General features: G+C 35.9%; 1 protein-coding gene across 9 annotated transcripts in view; it reads left to right on the top strand.

Annotated features, from left to right (window-relative positions):
- Positions 1 to 23,796, top strand: part of LOC5574290 (lysophospholipid acyltransferase 1) — a 145,396-nt gene that overhangs the window by 83,069 nt on the left and 38,531 nt on the right. Inside the window, exons 1-2 of one of the 9 annotated variants that reach the window (XM_021841025.1) lie at positions 17,411 to 17,553; positions 19,304 to 19,508. The exons of 6 other annotated variants lie outside the window; for them this stretch is intronic. In XM_021841025.1, coding sequence (XP_021696717.1) covers positions 19,440 to 19,508 — 69 coding nt within the window. In that variant the 5' untranslated portion in view covers positions 17,411 to 17,553; positions 19,304 to 19,439. Of the gene's footprint in view, positions 1 to 17,410; positions 17,554 to 19,227; positions 19,509 to 23,796 lie in introns of those variants that run through there. 2 more of the 9 variants (XM_021841023.1, XM_021841024.1) reach the window with 2 other exon arrangements.

The raw sequence follows: 23,796 nt of genomic DNA, 5'->3' as shown, positions 1-23,796 counted from the left end.
GCGTAGTGAGTAACGTTTGGAAAGCAGGGTTCTGAATTTTCGTATCAATGATGCGAAATCTACGATTTTTCGCACGTAAGGAGAATGCTTTTTTCGCTTCCTCACGTGAAAATCTTTTATCGCTCACACTAATTTTCCCTGGAGCTACGATGGTGGATAACCGAAAATCACTCCACTCCGGGGATAATATATTTTTCACTCCATCATATTTTCGCTCACCAACTGCTCCCGAGAATTATCACTATGTGGATAAACAAAAACTAGTGCCGGCGACGGGATTCGAACCTAGAACATTGCTAAAAACAACCGCGATGCGTGCACGCTAACCATGCTACCACACCAACTTGACGAAAGGAGTGGTTAATTTGGTGCATAAAAGCAACTGCTGCTTGTGGCGATGCATACAGGAAAAGTTCTCCATGGATCGGAGAAAGAGAAAACAAACTTCTCACAGCTGCGGAAATGTGCAATTATCTATTTTCGCTTTGTTTTGTGGACGGATAAAATCGCAAGGCAGCTAATCGCTGAAAATTGCTGTGAGGGATAAATCCATTATCGTGAGAGTGAGTGAGAATTCGAAAGCCTGTTGGAAAGTAAAACTTTCTTTACACTTCCCTTTCTAAAATTTCTTCTGGAAATGTCAAGTGTTCGCTGAAAAGTACTTATTCAGGTATTTACCAAGACGATTATGAAACATCAACAATCTCAATGGGATAATGGGAATCTGTCGAGGATTTACTCTAGAACCCAATACAGCATTATATTCTACTTACAAAGAAACTTACCAGAAATCTGCCAGAAAGTCCCCAAGGATTTCATAGAAAATTAACAATCCTTATCTCAAGGACAAATTCGGGTAAAAAGTTAGGCCCTTTTGAAATGATAGTCTAGGTAAATTTTGTGAAAACTAATAGGCTAAGGCCTACACAAAAATTTCATTGAAATCTTAGAGGGTGCTGCCAACATCTGTTCAAGTTGGTGCAAAATGCATCTTGGGTAGTGGCCGGGCTGGTAGCGTATGTCTGGAAAATAGTATTTTTAGAGATCTGAGGAGGCAAAAAGAGATCTGAGGAGGCAAAAAGTCGCGTAGCTATTTAGCAAGACCATGCAGGATCGTTGGCTAAATTCCCTTCGTCGAGAATCTTTCTGGATGTGAAATTTCCTTGGCTTGGCATAGAGTATCGTCGTATTTTACACCACGATTCCCAAGGCATTCCTCCAAGACTTGCGCACAGGATACCTTCAAGAATTTATCCACAAAATTTTTTAACGACACATCCAGATGTTACTCCATATATTCCATCAGATTTTTCTTCAGTAATTCTTCCACAGATTATGCCAGGTTCCCGAGGAGGAAAGAATAACTCGCAATAACTTATGCATACCATATTTTGGTATCATACCATAATTAGGTATTGTTCAGTTGGCAATACCTCATTTTGGTATTATAACGGTATTTGAAAAAATGTTTAAAACAATTAAAAATACTTCATTTTGGTATTCGATAGCTATTGAGGACTGCTGGAGGCATTGAAAAAAATCACTTTTATATGAAAATCTATCAAGTATTATTTAGGTATTCAGCCATTCCATGAAAAACCGATCTAGTGGGTCACCGAATTCCGTGAAAATTTGCTATTTTGTTCCTTATCCAAAATAAAGATACACGTGCTTTTGGATTTTTTGATTAGGGTGACCATTTCCGAAATAGGGTAACCAGAAAAATCGCGATTTTACGTTTTATGTTTCTTCGTGTTTTGAAGGTCTCGGGACCAAAGGGGCTATTGCTGTTCTCATTTTTTCTTGAAAGTTCAGAAAATTTTAAGTTTACTGTCAAATTTTCAGCGATGTATGTTTTTTAGTTTTTGAGATATATTTTTTTGAAAATAAAAAATCAGTCATTTTTCATCGGCACACACTGTAAGTCTCGACGCATTAGATTTTTTATTTTTCAAAAAATTATAACTTTTGAACAGCTAAACCGATTTTCAATATTTTTTTATGTAATGAAAGATTTCTGAAAGAGCTGAAAGCTGAAAGAGTTTCTCACAAACACCTTATGGATTCGCAATAGTTTATTTAAGGTTCCACACTTGTTGATATCTTAATATATTTGAAGGAATTCCAGATGAAATGTTAAGGTTATTTAAGCATTAGCATAAGCATAAGCATAGATGACCGTACTATTCGTAGTTGCTACACCGTGATTGACTAGAACAATCGAAGTTGCACAGTGATTTAATGAATGGGATTAGCTTTCCATTCTTCAATGTACACAAATCGAGAGTTCAAATTTTATGAGTCAATATCGGCGCCGGCCACGTCCTTACGGTCATCGGGGAAGGGAAGGAATGTTAGTTCGACCGTTGTTACTAGAGATCGAGATCACCTCTGCATCTCCATAGTTGTCATGGAAAGGATAATGGGATGGTGGGATAAGGTAAAGATCTGGGAGTCACCAATGTTTGGTGATGCGATCCATGATATAATCACGCCTAACCGGATTCGCGAAATAGTTCAATAATCGCATTTTACGGAAATCTATGGTTAATAATCACCAAATGAACTCCTGAAGGAATCTTCGGAGTAATATCTAAATCTTTGGGCAAATACCTAAATTAATTTGTGATGGAATTCTTAGAGAAAATCATTGAAAATGCACACAGTAATACGGTCAGTATTATTTGTCGTTACGTCACGAAGAATTCCCAAACAAGGTTTTAGAAATGTTGTTTGAGAAATATCTTATCAGATTCTATTAGGAATCAAACTCTTATCTCCTGGTCCCTTTTGGGTTTTCAGGCAAGAGGTCTCCAAAGTTCTTATTATCAAGACACTTAGTCGGTATCAGCCCTGGAAGTTGTAAAACGATATTTTTTTTCAATTTTCTAAACCTTTGCTTTATTTAATTGATAACAGGCTTGTACACACATAGGTAAGATTACCGGGGTCGGTAAAATTTTAATTCCGAAATAGTCAGCAAAGCTTAGCTTAGCTTAGACTGACTTAGGCTTACCAGATGGTATCCCTTGGGAGGACATGTCCTCCTTTTCACTCATATGTCCTCCCGTCCTCCTTTGGACTGAAAATGTCCTCCTTTTTCAAAGTGAGCGAATTTTGTATTTAATTTGCTTCCCTTTTTCGTGACAATATCTTGACATATCTGTTTGCAATTATGCTCTTTTGAAGTTCGATTAGTATGATTTAAATTCAAACGATTTTTCGGTAAGTTTTTTAAACCCTTGTGCTGTAGGTATATTGTTTGAATCGCTTACATTAATTTTGAATCAAAATTGTCAAGATGTTTTCAGCCTCAAAGGATTGTGCATTGGTTTGAAAATATTATTATATTTTTTACGACTAAATTATCCCGAACTATAATTCATCAAACATTCTTTACCTAATATACAGTTATCCTAGATTTTATTATATCTGGAGTACTATTACCCTGTATGACATTATACAGAAGTAGTAAAATTTCCAATAATGGGTAATTTTAGCTTATATTTAAGTCAAAGAGCTGGAATTTGGTACGGGCCCAAATAGCGGTAAACGCTTAGCTATTTATCAAGACCCAGCTCAGGGTCATGGGTTCGAATACCACCTGTGGAGGAACTATTCGGGTTGAACATTTTCTGGAATTTGGTACGATAACATTAAGATTTGAAACGGACTGGCGTTCGTGGTTTTAGAGAAGAATCAATGTTAAATGTATCAGCTAACTAAACGTAAGCCCATGAATTTAACCCTAGGATTCGACATTTACGAAAAAAACGTAATTGTTTACCAAACTTATTCTAAAGCCAGCTGTCGCAAGGGCGTGGCCAGAGCACCTGTTGATTTTGTACAAATTTAAATGTCCTCCTTTTCCAGTGCCAGTCACTCGAAATGTCCTCCTTTCCAAAAATTTTATCTGGTAAGCCTAGACTGACTACACATATCAAAGGTTGCTATTCCGTGATTGACCAAAGTCAGTGAAGATGCACAAAGAATCAACTAGAAGTTCGGTTTGGATTTGCCATAATCTTCTTCAGTGTGCACAATTCAGTGCCTCTATTTATACATGGTCAATAACGGCGCCGGCCACGTCCTTGCAGTCAGGTGGGATTGAGGGAAGAAATGTTAGTGTGTAACCTTTGCTATTTGGAGACCGTGTTTTCCTCTGCATCTCCACAAAGGCTACTGGGAGGGATGGTTGTTAATGGGGAGGATCGTTGGGTCACAGGATTCACTTTGATAAGCGATTAGACCATGATAAACGATTATTTGTGAGATATAAACATGCTTAGGAATATAATATTTTCAATTGACATGGAAAATTTCCAAATATTATTTAAATGTCGTTACTTGAAGTGACGAACCATTAAAAATGAACAAATAGCTAAAAGCAACATTCCTACAGCTGTTAGGACGAAAGCATGTGTAATAATATTTTACTCAAATTGAAAAAATAAATCGATTAGCTGGACCTTCACATAATATTCTTATGCCAACACTTACAGTGGCGAACCATTCAAAGTGTTTTGAATAAAATGAACGTTTTGCAAGTCTATACTTCTAGCACAGACAAACAGACCGAACCATTCAAAGCTTTTTTTTATAAAAATAAAGGTAAAAGGCAAGCGATTTTATATGAAAACATAAAACAAAAAAAATGAATTAGAGTTTATGCCGACACTTACAGTGACGAACCATTCATAGTTTGTTGAATAATCATATTTATGTTCCACCGTTGTAACGATTAAATGTGCGGTCATATATATTTTATAGATTAAAAAAAGCATAAAACGAGCTCACCAATTGATCCTTTATCCTCGATTGAGCAGCCACAATTTTCAGTTTTATATGAAGCATACATACTAACTGAGAAACGCGAATCTTTCTTCGCACTCGCGCCACGCGGACCGAAAACAATTAGTCTTGATTCCGTCGCTCGCCCTGCAAGAGCACGCCATGGAATCGGAAGACCACATACTACTCTTTACTTCCGAAATAGTCAGCAAAATGGAAATAATCGCCATGAGTTAGTAAATCGCCACACTCTTGAAAATAATGTAAATTACTGTGGACGTATTTCTCGTTATGACTAAGTGCCACATGATGTAATGATTGAACAAAAAATTTAACTTCACATTTTATAGGACTTGAAAACCGATGGAACTGTGATCGACATTTCCTGAATCACACACTAACGTATTTATAATGCGACACAAATTTACGTCATTCAGCTTGCTTCTTTTATGTGCATCCGAAAGATGTAAAATCATATATTTTTGGGAGTGTGCCAAATAAACATGTTTTATTTTTATCTGTACACAATATTTATTGTGTAATTGTCAATGTGAAATCATTGTTTAGTGATGTTTAATATTTTTTCACAGTCTACTAACAATTGCGGTAGTCCAAGAACCCAGTAAATTTAATCGAACAGTTGAAGTATGTATTGTTTTCAAAACCAAATGACCGAACATGGTGTTGCTTTGAATGCTTTACTGTGACTAAGAATAGTCCAAATTTATGAGTATAAAATCATTTTGCGCCAATTTTCACCATGTACGCTTTATCTCACAGTGTTCATCTCCACTGAAGATAAGAAGACTGTATTTCTATTGCTATAGAATCACTTACTTATTCATGCTTTCTAAAAATGCTTCTTAAGATGTTTCATTTCCAGATCTTTCAAAACCATTCAAATGATGAACAATTTTTTCCTCCTCTCCATGTGAAAAATGCATTTTCGCTTTCTCTAAGGCTGCTGGAAAAGCATACTACTTTGTTGCAAAACACACCGAGACTCTGTTTGATGTTTCCTCCGGTCCAGTCCTCACATAGCATGTTGGGAACTCCAGTCACCAGTCGTTTGTGAAGTACTCTCGCTTTGTCATGCACATGGGACGGACAGGAATGTGATTATCATCATTTATCATCGTGTCGCCCCCGCGTATTCATTGCAACCACAAACTCGAGACGCGAAAGCTCTTGTATACATACGGGCCATTTATTCCAGTGGCAGCCGTATCTAGATTGAGACTGCACTATGCCATTTGGTCCCCGTGATGGCGCCACCATCGACAAACACCCTCCCTCTCGAAGGAGAAATGCTCCATTCAAAGGACCGGAACCTCGATTTGCGTCCATAAGCTCGAACCGATCCTGTTGATTCAACCCTGACGAGCAATGGCACCGTTCCGAATCAGTAAGGATTTCTTCAGTCTGCCATAATGAACACAAAGTCTGGTGTTTTCCATCCTTGCCGATTTCCTGCCACTTTGCCACTGGAAAGAGGGGGGACCCCTGCAAACCCAATATCTCATCCAAAAAGTCAATTTACTTCACCGTCATTTGTCTATTATGTGCTGCTTCTGCCCGTGGGTGGTAATGGTATTAAACTGTAACCGAAGAGACGACACGACAATGGCGTGAAAATGGGATGCCTCATAAAACTATCCTAGCGTAGATTTTCTCTGGGACTCCGTGGAATTTCTTTGTTCAAAGTTGTCGCTGACGGGGTAGATAGCATTACGGTGAAATTATTCAGGAGGAAAGTGATGGCATTACGTTGGATTTTCCAAATGAAAAAGTGGGAACATCTACCTGTGTTCCATCTACTTTCTACTTATAAATCTTAGTTGAGGTTGATTCTTAGCAAATCATAGATTTTGCTGTCCACAATCAGAAAGATGAGTAAAATGTTCTGCAAAATCGCCTGATACTAATTCGTTTTGCAAAAAAGTCATTCGCAGTTAATCAAACTCAAGATTGGCCAAAACATGCAAGTAATGACACTTCATATCAATTGTTGCGCAAGCTTATTGCCCCAATCTTCGTCATCGGTCAAAGCCAATTTCATTCATGAAGAATCACCCGTGCGCTGACTCTTCGCCACGAGATGGATGTTGGGATTAAAAATAAATTTGCGCATTCACTGAACTGTGGTGACAGAAAGGCATCCACTGCTCCTCATGAATCTAGGTGAATGACATTCGCTACTTGGTACCAACGGGATATTTTGTCAGTAGTGTTACAGATAGCACGTGGTACATTCAGACTTTCAGTGTTACTGTTATTCAATTACATTCGCATATAAATGTGACAAGATTTCGAATTTTATAGAACAAATTTCATTTATTTATTTATTTTTAACTTGAAATTTTGGAAAAGGGAAAACCCCTTTGAGTGATTACTTACCGAAATCTTTCTCAAAAAGGCACAAAACCTCTTCATCTTTTCTAGAACAAATTTCATTACAAATGCTAAATGCATTCATGATTCGGTGACTCTTAGGATTTAATTCGAAATAGACAAAAATGCAAATGTTACACTTATGCGGTATTGGCAGTATATTGCTTATTCAAAAAGAAATATATTGATAAACTCTGTAAAACAGATGTTGAATAACTGCAGATTAGAATTTGAAGCGGCCCATAGATGTTCAAAGTTGAAAAAATCGATTTTGCATCTATTGAAATTTAGCAGTTTATCTCTCAAGAAATGCACATTTTCAATAACGTTTAACTAATTCAGGTTTAGTCAACTATGTGTAATGTAATCTTCATTTTAAATTTAAAAACCTACGATTTCCACAGCTAACGGAATCGCAAATACCAAACAAAATCAGGTCTGTATCGAAGAAAAGCACTTTTAAAACATTATCGTCGTCAGGAACAATGGCGTTAATATCGCCTCACTGACCGCTACCTAGTAATGGTTAAATTCCACCCAAAACATTCTGTCGTTGACAACGTACGGTACCGACGCCAAGACAGATATCAAGGTTCTTTTTCAGAGAATTTGTCACTATTCTAATGCTAGTCTCTAGAAAGTATCTATTTTTAATTAAGAGTCTCTAAAGTCTAAGTAGATGAAAAAACCGAATTTAGTACTATACCATTTAATTCCACTAGAGTTTGTATCCTTTGACAGATACGCGTATTTCGACCTCAACTGTAAGACTAAGTCGAGTCTAGTACACGACACTGAAGACGGCTTTACAGTTGAGGTCGAAATACGCGTATCTGTCAAAGGATACAAACTCTAGTGGAATTAAATGGTATAGTACTAAATTCGGTTTTTTCATCTACGTCTCTCGATTTTTCCATCAGCTACTACAGGAGATTTCACAATGATGTCAACAGGAACGTTTCAAGTAAATTCTATATGAATTCATCAAGGATTTTTTTTTCGACTAAGGATTTCTCATGAAACTTCTGCAGGAAATTTATCCAGAGATTGCTCCAAGAATTTCATCAGTGTTTTAATGAAAGTTTACTCCAACAGACTCTTACGAATGTTTTTTTCCTAATTATTTCATATATTAGGTTTCCATATAAATGCTCGTACATATTGTTTTCATAAATCCTTGCGATTACTCCTACACAAATTTATCCAGGAGTTTTGCCCCAATTTCTTCAGAATTTCTCCAGAAATCCCTGCATATTGTATTTGGAGTTTCGTTTGTAAATTTTGCTAATGATTATTCCAACAATTTGACTATAAAACTGTCTAAGGGCCAATTTCTTCACCTTCGCTTAAGTCTTAAACCACGTTTACCCATACGATTAAACCAGGCTTAAGGCCTAAGCTGTGGTGAAGAAACCGCTTATAAGAGATATATAAGTTATAGTAATTTAAGAGACTCTTGCAAAAGTTAGAGAAGCTGGAAAGCTTCTCTTCCAGAATGCTGGAAAGCTTCTCTTCCAGAAGCTGGAAAGCTTCTCTTCCAGAAGCTGGAAAGCTTCTCTTCCAGAAGCTGGAAAGCTTCTCTTCCAGAAGCTGGAAAGCTTCTCTTCCAGAAGCTGGAAGGCTTCTCTTCCAAATGGAAAGCTTCTCTTCCAGATGGAAATATTCTCTTTCAGAAGCTGGAATGCTTATCTTCCAGAAGCTGGAAGCTTTTCTTCCAGAAGCTGGAAAGCTCCTTTTCCAGAAGCTGGAAAGCTGCTTTACAAGAATCTGGAAGGCTTTTATAGAATATAGAAAGCTTTTCTTCCAGATGGAAATATTCTCTTCCAGAAGCTGAAAAGCTTGTCTGCCAGAAGCTGGAAGGCTTCTCTTCCAGAAGCTGGAAAGCTTCTTCTTCAGATGCAGGAAAGCTTCTCTTCCTGATGCTGGAAAGCTTCTCTCTCAGAAGCCTTAAGGCTTCTCTTCCTTTCTCCTCCCAGATTTATTCTGGAATTCCTCCAAAAAAAAACCTTGTTCAATCCATGGAAGTTTTCCGTAATAATACTAGAAGAATTTCTTAGGAATTTCAGAAATCTCTAGTTTAATTTCTGGAGGTTTCTTTAGAGAGATTTCTTGTTAAATTTTAAATTAGTAATGATGATAATAAATCTTCGAGCTGTTTAGTGGAATACTTGTAAATAAATCAAATAAATGAAAACCCGAAATTGGTACTTTACTTATTATCATCATGGCTACCAAGCGGACAGTATTTTAAAGTAATCCTAAGTGAAAATTTTGATGGAAATATTAATGTAGCTCATGAAAATTTCGCCCAGAAAATCGATAAATGTCTGGGTGTATTCCTAGATATCTCTGGAGTGACTTCTGAAGGTATCTTCAATCCTGGTTTAATTCATGAAGGAATCATGAACAAAACTTCAAAAGGAATTCCACCATGCAAATTCTCTGGAAGCATCCATACGAAAAATTCTAAAAGCATCCCTTTTCGAAAGTTTCGTATAAAATCCTAGGATAATCTAACAAAGTATTAACGAATGAATTCCTGAAGAAATCTTCAGGGTAATACCAGACGTAAACTTTGGTATAATGTCTGAAATTAATGTGCAAAAAAATCATGAAAAAATACTTAGCCAAAACCCTCAGCGTCTGGCGGGATATCTGATCGTATTTTCCAAGGAATCCTTATACAATCGTTCTGAAAGAAAGTTCTTGGTATATTTTCTGATTATTGCATGCGGAGTGTGAATAAATATAGTTTCTCTTCCAAAACCAAGCAATGCAGAAGCTTAATGCATTTTCGTGCCTCAATTCAAAATATGCAGGAAAAATGGGAGCATTTTGTTGAACGGAAGTAAAGTGATTGGAAGGTGGAAGCAGCATTTCAACGAACATCTGAATAGTGATGAGGGCGCAGACAAGTTTAAGGCAACAAACGAGCTCCCACTTTCCGGGAAGTCGAGGATGATCAAGATCAACAATCGGTCATGATGGTATCGGACCGGAACTCATCAAGGGGTCTGTAGAAATGGGTCGCTTGTCTGCATTGGCTGGAAGAGAAAATCTGAGAGACAGCACAGCTTCCGAAGAAGTGGAAGCAGGAAGATATGTGTCATATCTACAAAAAGAGCGGCAAACTGTAATTTAAGAATTATCTAGTCACTACTATTTCAAGGATATCTATCCAGAAATTTCATTTGCACACTTGAATGCAGCTAAAATATAATTTGAAAAACAATCTATTTTAGTTTGAAATGTAGTGCTAGGAAAAGAAAAACACAGTACCGTATTAATGATTTTACATGGTTTTAATTTATTATTATTTAATGGTATTAATGATTTTACATGGTTCTTTGTCACATTAGCTTACTTGGCTTACTGGATAAGAATCTAACCATAACTGTAAATAAACACAAACAGTGACTGACTGAGTGCCGAGTTCGAATGAATCTTTCTAACAATGTTTTTAGTTCTCAGACTACATGTAGCCTGGTGAACAGTTATTGTACGCTTTCACCCCCTGACAAACAACCATCCCACTATTTGAACAAAGTTTTCCCGGTGCAGTACATTCACCGACACAGTTTGACCGTCTATGACTCGCGCTTTTGTAGTTTTAGCTTGCTGTTGCAGTCGTCCTGCCAGTTGGTAGCTTATTCGAAAACTGTTTCCCCGACGCGAATTGAGTGTTTTCGTTAAGGCTTCGCCGAGTAATTGCTATTTGTTCTAGCACTAGCCAGCACAACTCAATTACGGTCAAAAGCTTATCGAGGATCGAGGCGAGGCTAATTTTTCCGACAACTGTGCGTTATTGATGAATGGTTCCTATAGATTTTCCATTGAAACGGAAAAACGGAAGATATTGAGATCAGTGAACCGCACAATTTGTCCGGAGTTTTTTTTTGCTGCCTGACGGGTCCAATTACCCTTCGGGATCAAAACAATCTAATCAAGTCGGATGGGATGCGTTCAAACGTGATTGAAAGCTTTGCTTTTTTTTCGGGTTAGTGTCTGTTGGTGGAATGAAATCAATTTCCCGGCAAAATGATTTGCGTTTGGTAAACCCTGATAAGGGTTGTTTTGTTTTAATTTATCCCAGGGAGGAGATTGACAGCAATCCAAATTTGAGATTTTGAAGATGCTTCACTTTAAGGGATAGCGTGTGATTCATCGGATAACAATTTACCTGAATATGTCTAGGAATGCAGTTTTGTTCCAATTTCTCTTATCTAGTTATGGGGCTTATTTAGATCTATTTTCTCGATGTGATAGAGAAAAAAGTTTATAATATGCTCAACCTTGACATGTTGTAACCTCATTTCCATGTGAGCAATCTACATGCAATTTTGACAAAGAACAACAAATATGCTATCACAAAAAGTTTTTTGAAGTACCTGTTTAAAAGTTAAGCTCCAGATGAAAACTATGGAAGCAAATAGTCTATGACCGGTAATTATGGTTCGCATGAAGCTGATTAGCAGAATACTCACACATAGCAAAATTCGAATCCACGACTTGTGTTTGCTAGATAAGTTTGAATTCGTAGATGCTAGATGATTTTGAATTCGAATTTATGTAAATTTAACTTGTTTGGTCGGCAATACGATCATAAGGTGAAGATGAAACGAAGCCAAACCTCAAATTTGCAAGAGCACACATCTGGAGAACCAAACATCCGTTTGAACTGAAAACTGAATTGCTTGGTTACTAGCTGGTGGTGACCAATCGATTATGTTTTCAGCTCAAACGGGTGTTCGGTTCTCCAGATTTGTGCTCTTGAAAATTTGAAGTTTGGCTTCAATTCATCTTCACCTTGAAGACGGCAATTTTTCAACACGTTTATAACACACAACAGCATTGGATTCTTCCAGAAGCTCATCTAGAGATTCATCAAATAATTCTCCCATGAATTAACCCAATTATTCCTTCATCGATTTCTTAAGAGATGCTCAAAGGTAATCTTAGATTACTCCAAAATTTCCTCCAGAAGTGATTCCCTTCAGAGATTCTTTCAGTAATTCTATTCCTAGGTATATTCTAGGAAGTTGAAACAAATTCGTTTAAAGATTTTTCCAGTAAATCCTATAAAACATTCTTAAGAGTTTCTCATTTTTTTCTACCAGAGAATCCTCACTCCTGCAGGAAATTTATTCAGAGATCGCTCCAAGCATTTCATCAGTGTTTTTGTAAAAGTTTACTCCAACATACTTCAGAAGGTTTCTGGAATTATTTCTCATGTAAAGTTTCCATGGACATGCTCCTGAAAAAACTACAGATTCTTGTTTTCAGAAATAACTGAGATTACTTTTACACCAACTTATCCAGGAGCTCCGCCCAAATTTCTTCACAAAATCCTGCATATTGTATCTGAAGATTCGTTCGTGAATTTTCCCAATATTTATTCCAACAATTCTCCAAGTGACCTACATGTTATAGTTAATTATGAAACTCTTGCAGAAGTTATTCAGGTATTTCTCAAAGAAATACCCCCTAGATTGGTTTCAGGAACTCCTCCCTCAAATCCTTGTCTAATTCCTGGAAGATTTCCTAAATGAATTATTTGAATAATTCTAGAGGAAAATTCAAGAAAAAATCCGTAAAGAATTTTCTGGAGTAATTGCTGGAGGTTTCCTTAGAGAATTTCCTGGTTAAAGTGGTTCTGATTGAAAATTTTATAGGAAATCCTAAAATAGTCCATGAAATCTCAGGAAGACTGCCTTAAAAATTCACTTAAAAAGTTTCGATAAATTTGTGGAATCTCTGAATGAATTCCTAGATATATCTGAAAAGGATCTCTATATATATCTAGAGGTACCTCTAATCATGGTTAAATTCTTGAAGAAATCATCATGGTTTCTAAATGAATTCCGAAATAAATGTCAGGGTGTCGACTACCTGGAAAAACCTGGAAAGTCAGGGAATGTCAGGGAATTTAATTTTTGACCTGGAAAGTCAGGGAAAATCAGGGAATTTCACTAGAGGTCAGGGAAAAATGTAATTACTATAACATCAATCAAGTTGATTGTCTGCAATTTAAAACGAATAATGGAAAAAGATGGTAATCCATCTTTCAAAAATGCAGTGCATCATAGAGCAAATGCTTAAATGCATTGTAGAGTGAACTGTACTTTACTACTTATACTTATCCTCAAAATCTAAATTTTTCTAAAATGAAAAGCATCAACAGTACTCTTCGAAGTTGGCGTGGACCGCTCCAAAAATATTTAGTTCTAAAGTTTCCTAAATCAACTCGTTGCCTAGTTTCGCTTATTTTTCTCAAAATCTTGAGAAAAAATGGAGTTCACTTCATGAAATCATGTCAATTTTGACGAGTTTGCTCAATATTTTAGTAAAACTGGTAAAACCATAAATAGAGGAAAAACAATAAAGCATCTCATTTGAAGAGAACAAATCTGTAGAACAGGATATTTACTGTTTTTTTTTCTATCAGGTTGTTGCTGGAAATAGTACGTATTAAGATAATATCGCAAAGTGCTCTTATACTGATATTTTTTCATTTGGCTATCTCTTTCAATTTCAATTTTTCCTTTTTGCTATATTTCAAATTTCCAAATTTTTTTTTAAATTTCCTGAATTAGAATTCAAACGTTACTTCAGGATTTTTACAGCTTACTAACAAATATGTCCAGTTTGTTTTTTTTTTTCTAGGATACTCATGAAATTATCCAGATATTCTTAAGATCCTTCTTCAACCGAAATTCTTATGAAATTCCAGAAAATGCTTGAAAGCTAAAATTTGCGGAATTTGTTTTCAAGGAATATGTGTCTTGACAGTTTGACAGATTACGTGGAGATACTCATAGAAAAATTCTTAGAGGAGTTTCTCCGAGCTTTGCTAAAGATACGACAAACTCAAGAAGAGTATCTGAAAACTTATTATTGGAGCGTTATTCAATCCCAAAATGCATTCTGTTAGAAATGTCTTGATGAATTCTTCAGGGAAAAAAAATCCGATATGATATGATCCGATCCTAAAATATTAGGTAAAATAAATAACCTGTAACGAACCATCGTGAAATGCTGTTGGCAGTATTCTATGAAAAAATGAAAACATTATCCAAAAAATTCTTTGCGGCTCCTGAAAAAAAAAATCTTTTGACGTATTCTTGTAATAAACCTAAAAGATTAATAATGATTCATTTTTCAAATTCAGAAATCCTCGGCTAGTGTTCAAAATTTATATAAGTACGACGTGCTGCTTTCATTCACGGTAATGATAGTCACACTAAATGTCTGAAAAACTAGTTCGAAAATGGATCATTGAAGGTAGATTTTGCAAGTGCTCACCGCACAAAACAAAGGCGCCACTGTATATGGAATTTAACATTCTGACAGCATTGATGTTCTGTCAAACACACGAGGCTACGGTGGCGCTATCTATACTTTCCATAGCGGCCGTTTTAGTTATTTCAATGATCCATTGGGACGAAATAGTATCAGGCAACATGAACACTTTCGTGAAATCTAGTGAATTTTGAATGGCTGACAATCGTTCTGATATGTAAAAGGACTCTTCCTTGATCACACTAACAAGAAAAAACTTCTCTGGTTTTGTTACATTGTACAAAAATTAGATTCTTCCACCAAAAAAAAAAATAAGGAGTTTATGGGAGAAGTGAAGAAAAGTCCCTGAAGAAGTATATTTTTATATGAAGACACAGAGACCGTCTTCAGTTATTTAGCTGGACAGACTGTAACTTAACACTAGACAACGGACAAGCAAGCTCCAGTAGTAGTTTAGTATCGGAGTACTTCTTTTTTACAATTTTAAATGTATATTTTGCGCTTGAAAGTTCCAAATGATATGGTCAATACGTGACTCAGAATTTTCTGAGCTTATACTTAACTTTTACTGCTATGAATTACAGTGGTCCAATTTCATATTCGTACAGGATACTGTTTCCACATCAAGTTAGTAAAAAACTATTAAATGAAGTATTGAGCTAGAAATACTTTATCCACATTGAAGGTAACAGGTGTTATCTATTGTTTGCCAATCACAAAATGTTTCCATTTACATTCATCTTTGGATTAATAGAAAAGTATTGAATTGATGTCTAAAATTCACCCAATTCCATATTCGTACACCTACCAAAATTCATACGCACAACGTTCAAAACTAAATTAAGAAGCTCTATTTGATTACTGAAATGCTTTATTATGATGTTCAGATGTAGTGAAATACATTTGGACAATTTATTAGTGGACATATATGAAATTTAGGTAAAGTTATGAAAAATGCCAGTTTTCGAATGATTTTTGCTATTAAATCCTACAATTCGAACAATAACGTTTATTTTTGTCATTGGATCCAATCTATAGATTATACTCGTAAGCTCTGATAGAAATTTAGTTGAAATATATATAGTTTACAGAAATCATAAACAGTTTTTATCCCTTTTGAGTTCAAAAAAATGTTGTGCCATAAGTTCAAAACTCTTCTAAAATGATATTTTTAATCAATGTAAACCAAATGTTCATTCTAAACAACAGGTAAATGTTAATTTTAAATTTGCCTGTAAAAATAATTTGAACTACGAACTTCGTTTTACAATAAAGTACCCTAAACTACGCTGTACATACCTCCACATAATTGATGTCATCGTAATATTCAATTATCTTTGAAATAATATTCAAATTATATTCAAAATAGCACCCTATTTTGCAATTTATTGATTTTATAAGAAAAATACAAAATAACTTGAATGAGCAGAGAGCATTGATATACTATTTAATAGAATATATCCTGTTGTTTTCATCATTTTAAAAAACGTTTGTGTTGCGGTTATGGCAATAATATTTATTCTTTAAATCTCTATAATCATGTTTGGTAGTAAAATGTAAATTAAAAATGATAATTACGCAATGTTTTGATTGGAACATTAACTATGGATTATGTATATACATTTAGGAGCCAAACATAAAGAAATTGACTAAAATTTTTGGTTTTGGATTTGTTATAAATGTTATACTACCTAAGATTCAAAAGTATAAGTTGTCGATATCCACTCCTAGCTACTCTAAAACTGATTATAATTTTTTGAAACTTGTTCAATATTCGCAGTTATCCATATTAAGGAAGTGATGTTGAAAAAAATGCAATTTATTGTTCGACTTATCGAATATTTTAGCAAAAAACATGGGAAAACCGGTATTTTTCTTAAATTTACTTAAGTTTAAAATATGTCCGCTTTTAAATTTTCCAAATGTATTCTACTGCATCTGAACAACACAACGAAGAGCTTAAGTAATCATCTAGTCCATTAAAAATTAGTTTTGAGTGCTGTATATTTCTGTTTTGTTAGGTGTACGAATATGGAATTGGGTCAATTATAGACACAATCTCAAAACTTTTCCATTATTCCAAAGATTTATGCAAATGAATATAGTTTGTCATTGCCAAACAATAGATGGCACCTATAACCTTCATTATTGATAAAGTATATCGAAGTCCATGCACCATTTAATAGATTTTTACCAACTTGATATGAAAACAGTGCCCCGTACGAAAATGAGATTGAGCCACTGTATGAAGTTTAAAAGTAAATAATCAATTATCATATCATCTTGAATAAACGCACGAGAAAGTTATCTGACATGTGTATTTAAGTAAAAGCTTTTTCTCAGTTTCATACGATCTAAAACATACCAAACCAACAAATCAGCATGGTCTGGAATTTTTCTGGAAAACGACTGGAAAGTCAGGGAAAGTCAGGGAATTTTATTTTCAAAATTGAGTCGACACCCTGAATGTGATTTTTGTTTTGAAGGAGTTTATAGAACAATTTCTGAAAGTATCCATAGGGAAATTTCTAAAAGTATTCCTAACCCTCGATTTGTGTTTGTTAGACGAGTACTGAGCCACTTGGTGACTCAATATCTCAGAATATTACAAATTTTGAAAATGAATTTATGTAAATATATTATCATAGTTTACTCCATTTTCATTTACACGTCCTCATAGGTTCAAAGGCATAACGTAATTTCTGAACGATCTCCTAGTGCAAAAATGCGCCCACTTGCTTATCGATTGAATAAAAAATCAGATAACTCAACCTTTTTTCTTTTGTTTGGAACAGTCAGCCCGATTTCCGCTTATCAAATGTTATCTTGTTATTGTTTTTCGTTATCGAATTCACCGATATCAGTCTCATCACCCCATTTCAACTTCCGTCAAAACTCTTTTGCTGCATTTTTTCGCTATCTAGCTCTAGTCGATCAGTCGCCCTTTGCTGACATGCAAGCAAAACTATAGTGCAGTTTTCGGTTTCCATTTGCAACCTGCCGTTCCAACATTGTTTAGTGTGCCTGGTGCCGAAAGGTTCTCTAATTTTGAATCTTGTCAAAACTACCAATGTGAGTTACCGCTTGATGGTGCAACGACAGCAAAACCAGTGATGTGATGACGTTCTGGAAAATGCCAAAATGTGCGCAAAGACCGCGCGACCAATTCGCGGTTTGATGATGGGGATGTGCTTCACACTCGTGCCACATAACTGTTTGCCCCGTAAATGAATGCACATTCGAAATTTAGTGTGTGATGTGCATATTAAAAATAAATCATGCCAGGAAAAATTAGCCAAAGTTGTACGATATGTCAAATGAATCAACGTTCGAACTGCATTTCCCCAATGGTTTGGAAGGTGTGGAAATTGCTCTCATTGGAATTTCAAAGCATCGAACCGTGAACCGACCGTGAATCCTGATTAGGTATATAAATTTTACCGAGGCATGCTTGAATCAATAAAAGGTCGTTTCCAATCATGAACGGTGCTAGTGATATCACTTCCAGCAATCGCGTGCAAAAATAGATAGATTGTTTTAGATGTACATAATCCATCTACGTTGGACCGTTATGATTTTCGGTAATCCGTTTAGCAGTTTGAATTCTTTAGTAGGAAAATTGGTTCATTAACAAAACATTTCTAATTCCAGTAAAATGTTGTTTTCATATTTCCATGCACTTCATTTGCGTAGGAATCATGAAACATATAGTATTATTACAGTACTATACCGTTTTTGGTACTCTCTAATTTTTGCAACTGAACATTTATCTTAAAAAACAAAATTTGGATTTCGTTGTAAATATCATCATGATTATTGTTATTGTCATTTGAATAACAGCTCAGCTCACCACGATTATATCTCAGAGCCCCATGTCTGTTAATATTCTCTCGAACATTTTAGAATCTCTTTACGTAGTTTTCATTTACGTTTTCTGCAACTGAAATTTTCTATGTTTTTGCCAAAAACGGAATCCCACTGTACTGATAATTATTTCCCGGAAGCCATCGTGTTTATACCGGAATTTGCTTTATCCGGCCAAGCAAAAACTAATCTCTACCTGAGAAAGAGGAGACAGCTGGCTTAGATTGCATGCTCCCAAAAGTCATGGGAACCTGTCATCAACTGTCACTGGAAAACCGCACATTCGAAGGGCAGAACGTGAAAAACCGTCAAAATTTAACCAAACATAAACTGAATGTGATTGAAAATTTAGGTTGTTTCCATGTGCTATCGCATATTAAATAGTTGAATATTTAAATATTGTCGATTGGACTCCAATTGCTATTGAATTTTTTTTTAATTTTATGATCTTTTTGATAACAAATGGGATGTGAAAATGATTTTGACCCAGTTTGTGCTCTCTGAACCATTGTGCACAACCCAAACATGAGAAGAAGAAATCAAAGAAGCCAAGAAAACAAGCCAGTTGTCAGTGAGCTGTCTCCTCTCTCTCAGATCTCTACGAAAGGGACACATTTACAAGCAGCTCAGCCAAAACCAGTAGGCTGTGAATTTGCCCTGCTTTACTATGTATGTATTAGGCTAGGCACTCTTATTTCGTCGTAATCTATCAAAATTTTGTATCCGTTTTGTTCCAGTTAAAAACTAATCGCGATGTATTACCCGTATGTTAAATTGGCTGCTGCACTCATGATCAACATACGATGTTTTGCCAATTAACATGGTTTGTTTATTTTTACCCCAATCGCGTCCGGAGAAAAATAGATTTTCGCTTTACAAACCCGCAGGTGGCTTGTGTTTATCATGATCTAAAATAGTCATACGGTACCAGCATTAATGTGTGATATTCCCTCTAAAGGCAGAAACGGAACATAAAACATCTGTTAGCCGACAACTGGTGAAAATGACTCGATGAGTTCAAGTGACAGTAAACAGTTATGAAAAAAGCATCTAAGTGCTAGCACAAGAATAAAAGCAGCTAAATCAAGCCGGAAATGGATTACCTGTCGGATATTTCGCACAAGGCCCGTGGCTATCTGGTTGACATCGGAGCAATCAAATATGTAAGTAAGAAGGCCACGTTCGACGACCTGGCCCGGTCATAAACATTCCAAGTGGGCACACTTCCATCTTCCGTTAAGCTTCAGTAATCCTCTTGAGAAGTCTGATGACGACATGAAGTTCTTTGAAAACCGTTCTTCTCTAAAGGAAAATCCACCGACAAAGCACTCCATCCCTTCCACATTCATAAATTGTCCCTTTCGGTTCCATTTATCAACAGTCAAGCACGTTTCTATGTAATATGTATGGACGGATCTGCTTTACAGCGTTTCCCAGCCGGTAGAAGTCATACATAAATTACGTCACATCGTCGAGAGTTGTTGGTGAGCGGCTTGAAAAATGTGTCTCCTGATGGGAGCCAAAGCTCATCCACAAAGAATCAGTAAAGCCAATGTTTATTTGATGAGATTACTCTTCCAGACCGTCGCATCTACCGAAATGTCTGTGCGGCCTTTGAAGAAATAAGACATTTCTTTTCGTTACCGATGGCGGAAATATTGTCCAGTCATATTGCACTCTATCTCTTTTAGTTTGTGTTCGTATTTACGTTTATTGCCAGAAACCCCGAAAACCCCGACAAGAGAAACTGTCTTGCTGAGCGACTATTTTCTTTGACAGTGTCGTAGGTGGCGATTAATGTCGTGTTTAGACAATCGTGCTTTCCTCTGGCCTGTGTCAGATAAATGATTCACGATTAATCAACCACTTGAGCAAAGTCTGGTCCTGCGATGGAAAGGGATGATTGATGTCACGATTTCACGGGCTTTCCTATTAGCCTAGTGTCTAGAGTGTCAAAAGACCCCATTTAGAACAAAAAATGAACAACCATGCGTTTCCATGGATTGGTCTTACGTCTTATGAAGTGAAGAAATGCAAACTTGTCGTTATACATTTTCCAATTCCAAACCAGGGAAACAAATGAAAACTTAACCTATATTTATTCCCTTTTCACAAGTATCACATCATATCAAGGGACAAATGTGTTCAAACAATTTGACGGGATATGAAATGAAAATAAATCAAATAAGGGGAACCTATAAAGTAGTTCCGTTTTGAAACATTCCTATTTATTGTTTTTCTCGCCAAAAATTGGTTTGTCGATATACAGGCGGTATTGGTGGTCTAATGGCTATCGCTTCTGCTTTACATGCAGAAAGTCATAGGTTCAATCCCAGGTCCGTCCCTTTCCTTGTACTTTGTAATTGTTTATGGACAAAATGTCGAAAGTCAAAACGTCGAAAAGACTAAAGGTCGAAAATGATTTACTTAATGGGATTTTTTTCCTTCTTTGATAAAAGATTTTCGACTTTTTATCATTTTGATTTTTTATCAATCGACCTTTTGTCATAGATTCATCACCACAACCAGAGACGGACAAGAAACTGGTTCCATTTTTCATCATTATTTCTAACGCTTGATTCATAGGCAGTCTGCTAACCAAAAGCAAATCTTTCTGCCATAAAATTGCCTTACCCCATCTGGCGTAGATGCAGTCGGACTCCGCGGTCTGCAGTGGGCCAGTATAAGTACACATCTATTCCTCCCCTCCCTCTCAATGGTCTGCAACCTGACGTGGCAGACGCCACTGTTGCCTAAAAATACAAGATTACCAGCACTTTACACACTGAGGATGCCTTTTAGTCCCAAGCAATAGTCTAGTCGGTTGCTTGTGTAAGTGAAGCTGATCTGGCGATACTGGAGTAGCAACCACGAGCGGCTAATCAAGCTCAAGCTCAAAAGTTGGTTCTGTTATGGTTATGGGATTGGTCATCATAACGTAAGACGGTTTTGATAAAAATGAGGATTGTTAGTTTTCATTGTTTAAAAATCGAAAGACGATACTATTCGTGAAGGAATTGTTACACTTGTATATCCTCATGATTATCCTTGTTACAAACGAATGGCCCTTCTCTATATATTTGACTTCTTTACTCTTGATAAAATTATTAATAATTCTTATTTCTTTCATTTCCAGGTACGTATCAAATTACTCAAATAAGCTGGAGGAGGTCGTAAGTAGGTTAGATAATAATAAAGAAATGTTGCTAAGTTTTTGAACACACAAATTAATTTGATAAATTCTCGCATAACTTATGATCTCGCCCTGAATGCTATTGATAATCGAGTGTGTAGCTCGTTGTTTTTAAGCAAATGACCACATTCAAAAATAAAGATAAAAAACTATCACCATTGGGAGATAGAGGAGGATCTTCTCTTCATCGTAGCAATGTTGAATAACGCGTAAATTCATTCCGTCCGCTTAGCTACAACACTCCGCTTCCGTACAATAAGCTACACTCTTGGTTACCAATGGTTTTTAGGGCGAGATCATAAATCAAATCAGAGTTATTCGTCAAATGGCCTCGTTGAGTTCAGAATGCCTGAGCAGGATTCTCACACAACTAATCATCATTCCCTTTTTATTTTTAAAAGATTTTTTTTAAAGTCCAAGTTTTTGGTAGAATTTTAAACTCTTAATAAAAGCATTCTTACAGAGACTTGGGCTGAGTGTTTTCAAAAAACCATGTGCATCGTAATCGTGGACATAATTTTCACATAATATTTTTTGATTTTGTTTCCTGAGTGGTCGGCGTTAAGTCAGATTATTCTCTCATTAGATGCGAAATTACCTTACCTCTATTTCACTTTGATCAGATTTGATGAATGTTGTAAACTGCGAGAGATATGTAACAAATTTACTTTGGATTATCAATAAAAATCGATAAAAGTATGCAGTCAGAGTAGACCAAGTGTTTATTACCATTACAGCGAAAATAATCAGCGCGCTGAGAATTGCCAGGAAACGAAAGACATTTCAAGAGATTTGTCCGATTTTTCTACTCATCCAGCAATAGAAATTCATAAATATTACTTAATTCGATGCATTTGATTTTGATTTTTGACCATTTACCATATTTGCATGGGTGGTCAGAAATTGCAACAATGTCGCTGCAAACAGAGCGGACCAAGTGTCAAAAAGCAATAAACTGGTTGATTATTACATTTTTGAATAGATTTCATAGTCCGATAAGAGGTTTATGGTAGTTCTATGGTGTATGTATGTAATGTCCTAGAACCCGCTTATTGGACCAGTATATTTTGGTCGGTACTCAAGATTTTCACTTGGTCCACTCTGACTGAATGCATATTTGAATATTTCCGGTCTTCAATGACCTAATTCTTCAAAAACTTAATTTTTTAAGCTATCGCAATGCCACTAATTTCGGAATAAAAGATATGAATTATTGACAAATTTTCGATATTGATATAAAAGGGTCTTGGCAATCTGTTTATGTTTGAGTTATGCACCCAGTTTGACCATGAAATTAATAAATGATTGTTATTTTTCTAGAAATTATTCAGTCAAAGTGAACCAAATAACTGAACGTAGATGTTTAGTGCAGTGCAGTGGACCAAGTGCACATAGTCCATCAAAAATTGGAGGCCCAAGTAAAAATGGTGCAAAAGTCAAATATGAAAAAGCAGTTTTCTCGAAGAAAATAAAAACACAGCTCTTTTATTTCCCAAATAAAAAGAATGTGTGTTTTTTTTTTATCAATTTGTTGTTTTAAAAAGAGAAAACTGCTTTTTCAGTTCTGACTTTTGTGCTATTTTCTCTTGCGCCTTAACCCCTCTACCGGCAGCTTCATTTTTTACCGCAAAATTGAAATTCAAATCGTTATAACTCTTTTGTTTTTTAATATTTTTGCACCATTTTTTCACAAGCTCTCAAAAAACTCTTCTAGTTTTAGGATCTGTGTCGATATTGATCATTGGTCATCTGGTTTTGTAGATATTCAAAAATTCCTTGGGGGACCGACCCGTAACTAGAACCCCCCGTTAATTTCTCAGGCTACAGAATTTTAATCGTATTCGGATACTCACTCTTCGGAACAATACATTAATGAGAGTATGTTGTGAAAAAATTAAGCAATTTGGTGTAGCCGTAGATCGTAGATTATTATGTATGGTTGGATGAAATACTTTACCTAAACATCTAAAAGTAAACTTTGAACCCATTTCGGATTGAATTAAGAATTTACTTTCAAAAAATAACCCTAGACTCCATTTTCAACCGGAATGATGCAACAGGAATGATGCATTTACATATCTACTTTTGAGGAAAAATATTCAAGGGATCAATTTGGACTTTCATGCTAGAATTATCAAGGGGGTCTCCTGGGTCAAACCGGGGCAAAATCGATCAACTTCCTCTTAATCGCTGATAATTGAAGCAGATTATACTTATAACTTGATGCGACAGTCATCTTCATCAACTTCTCCTCAAGT

Source organism: Aedes aegypti, chromosome 2, assembly GCF_002204515.2.
Source record: "Aedes aegypti strain LVP_AGWG chromosome 2, AaegL5.0 Primary Assembly, whole genome shotgun sequence".
NCBI classification, from domain to species: Eukaryota; Metazoa; Arthropoda; class Insecta; order Diptera; family Culicidae; genus Aedes; species Aedes aegypti.
The sequence above is the reverse complement of the archived record's forward strand: the minus strand, read 5'-3'. Positions and strand labels throughout refer to the sequence as shown.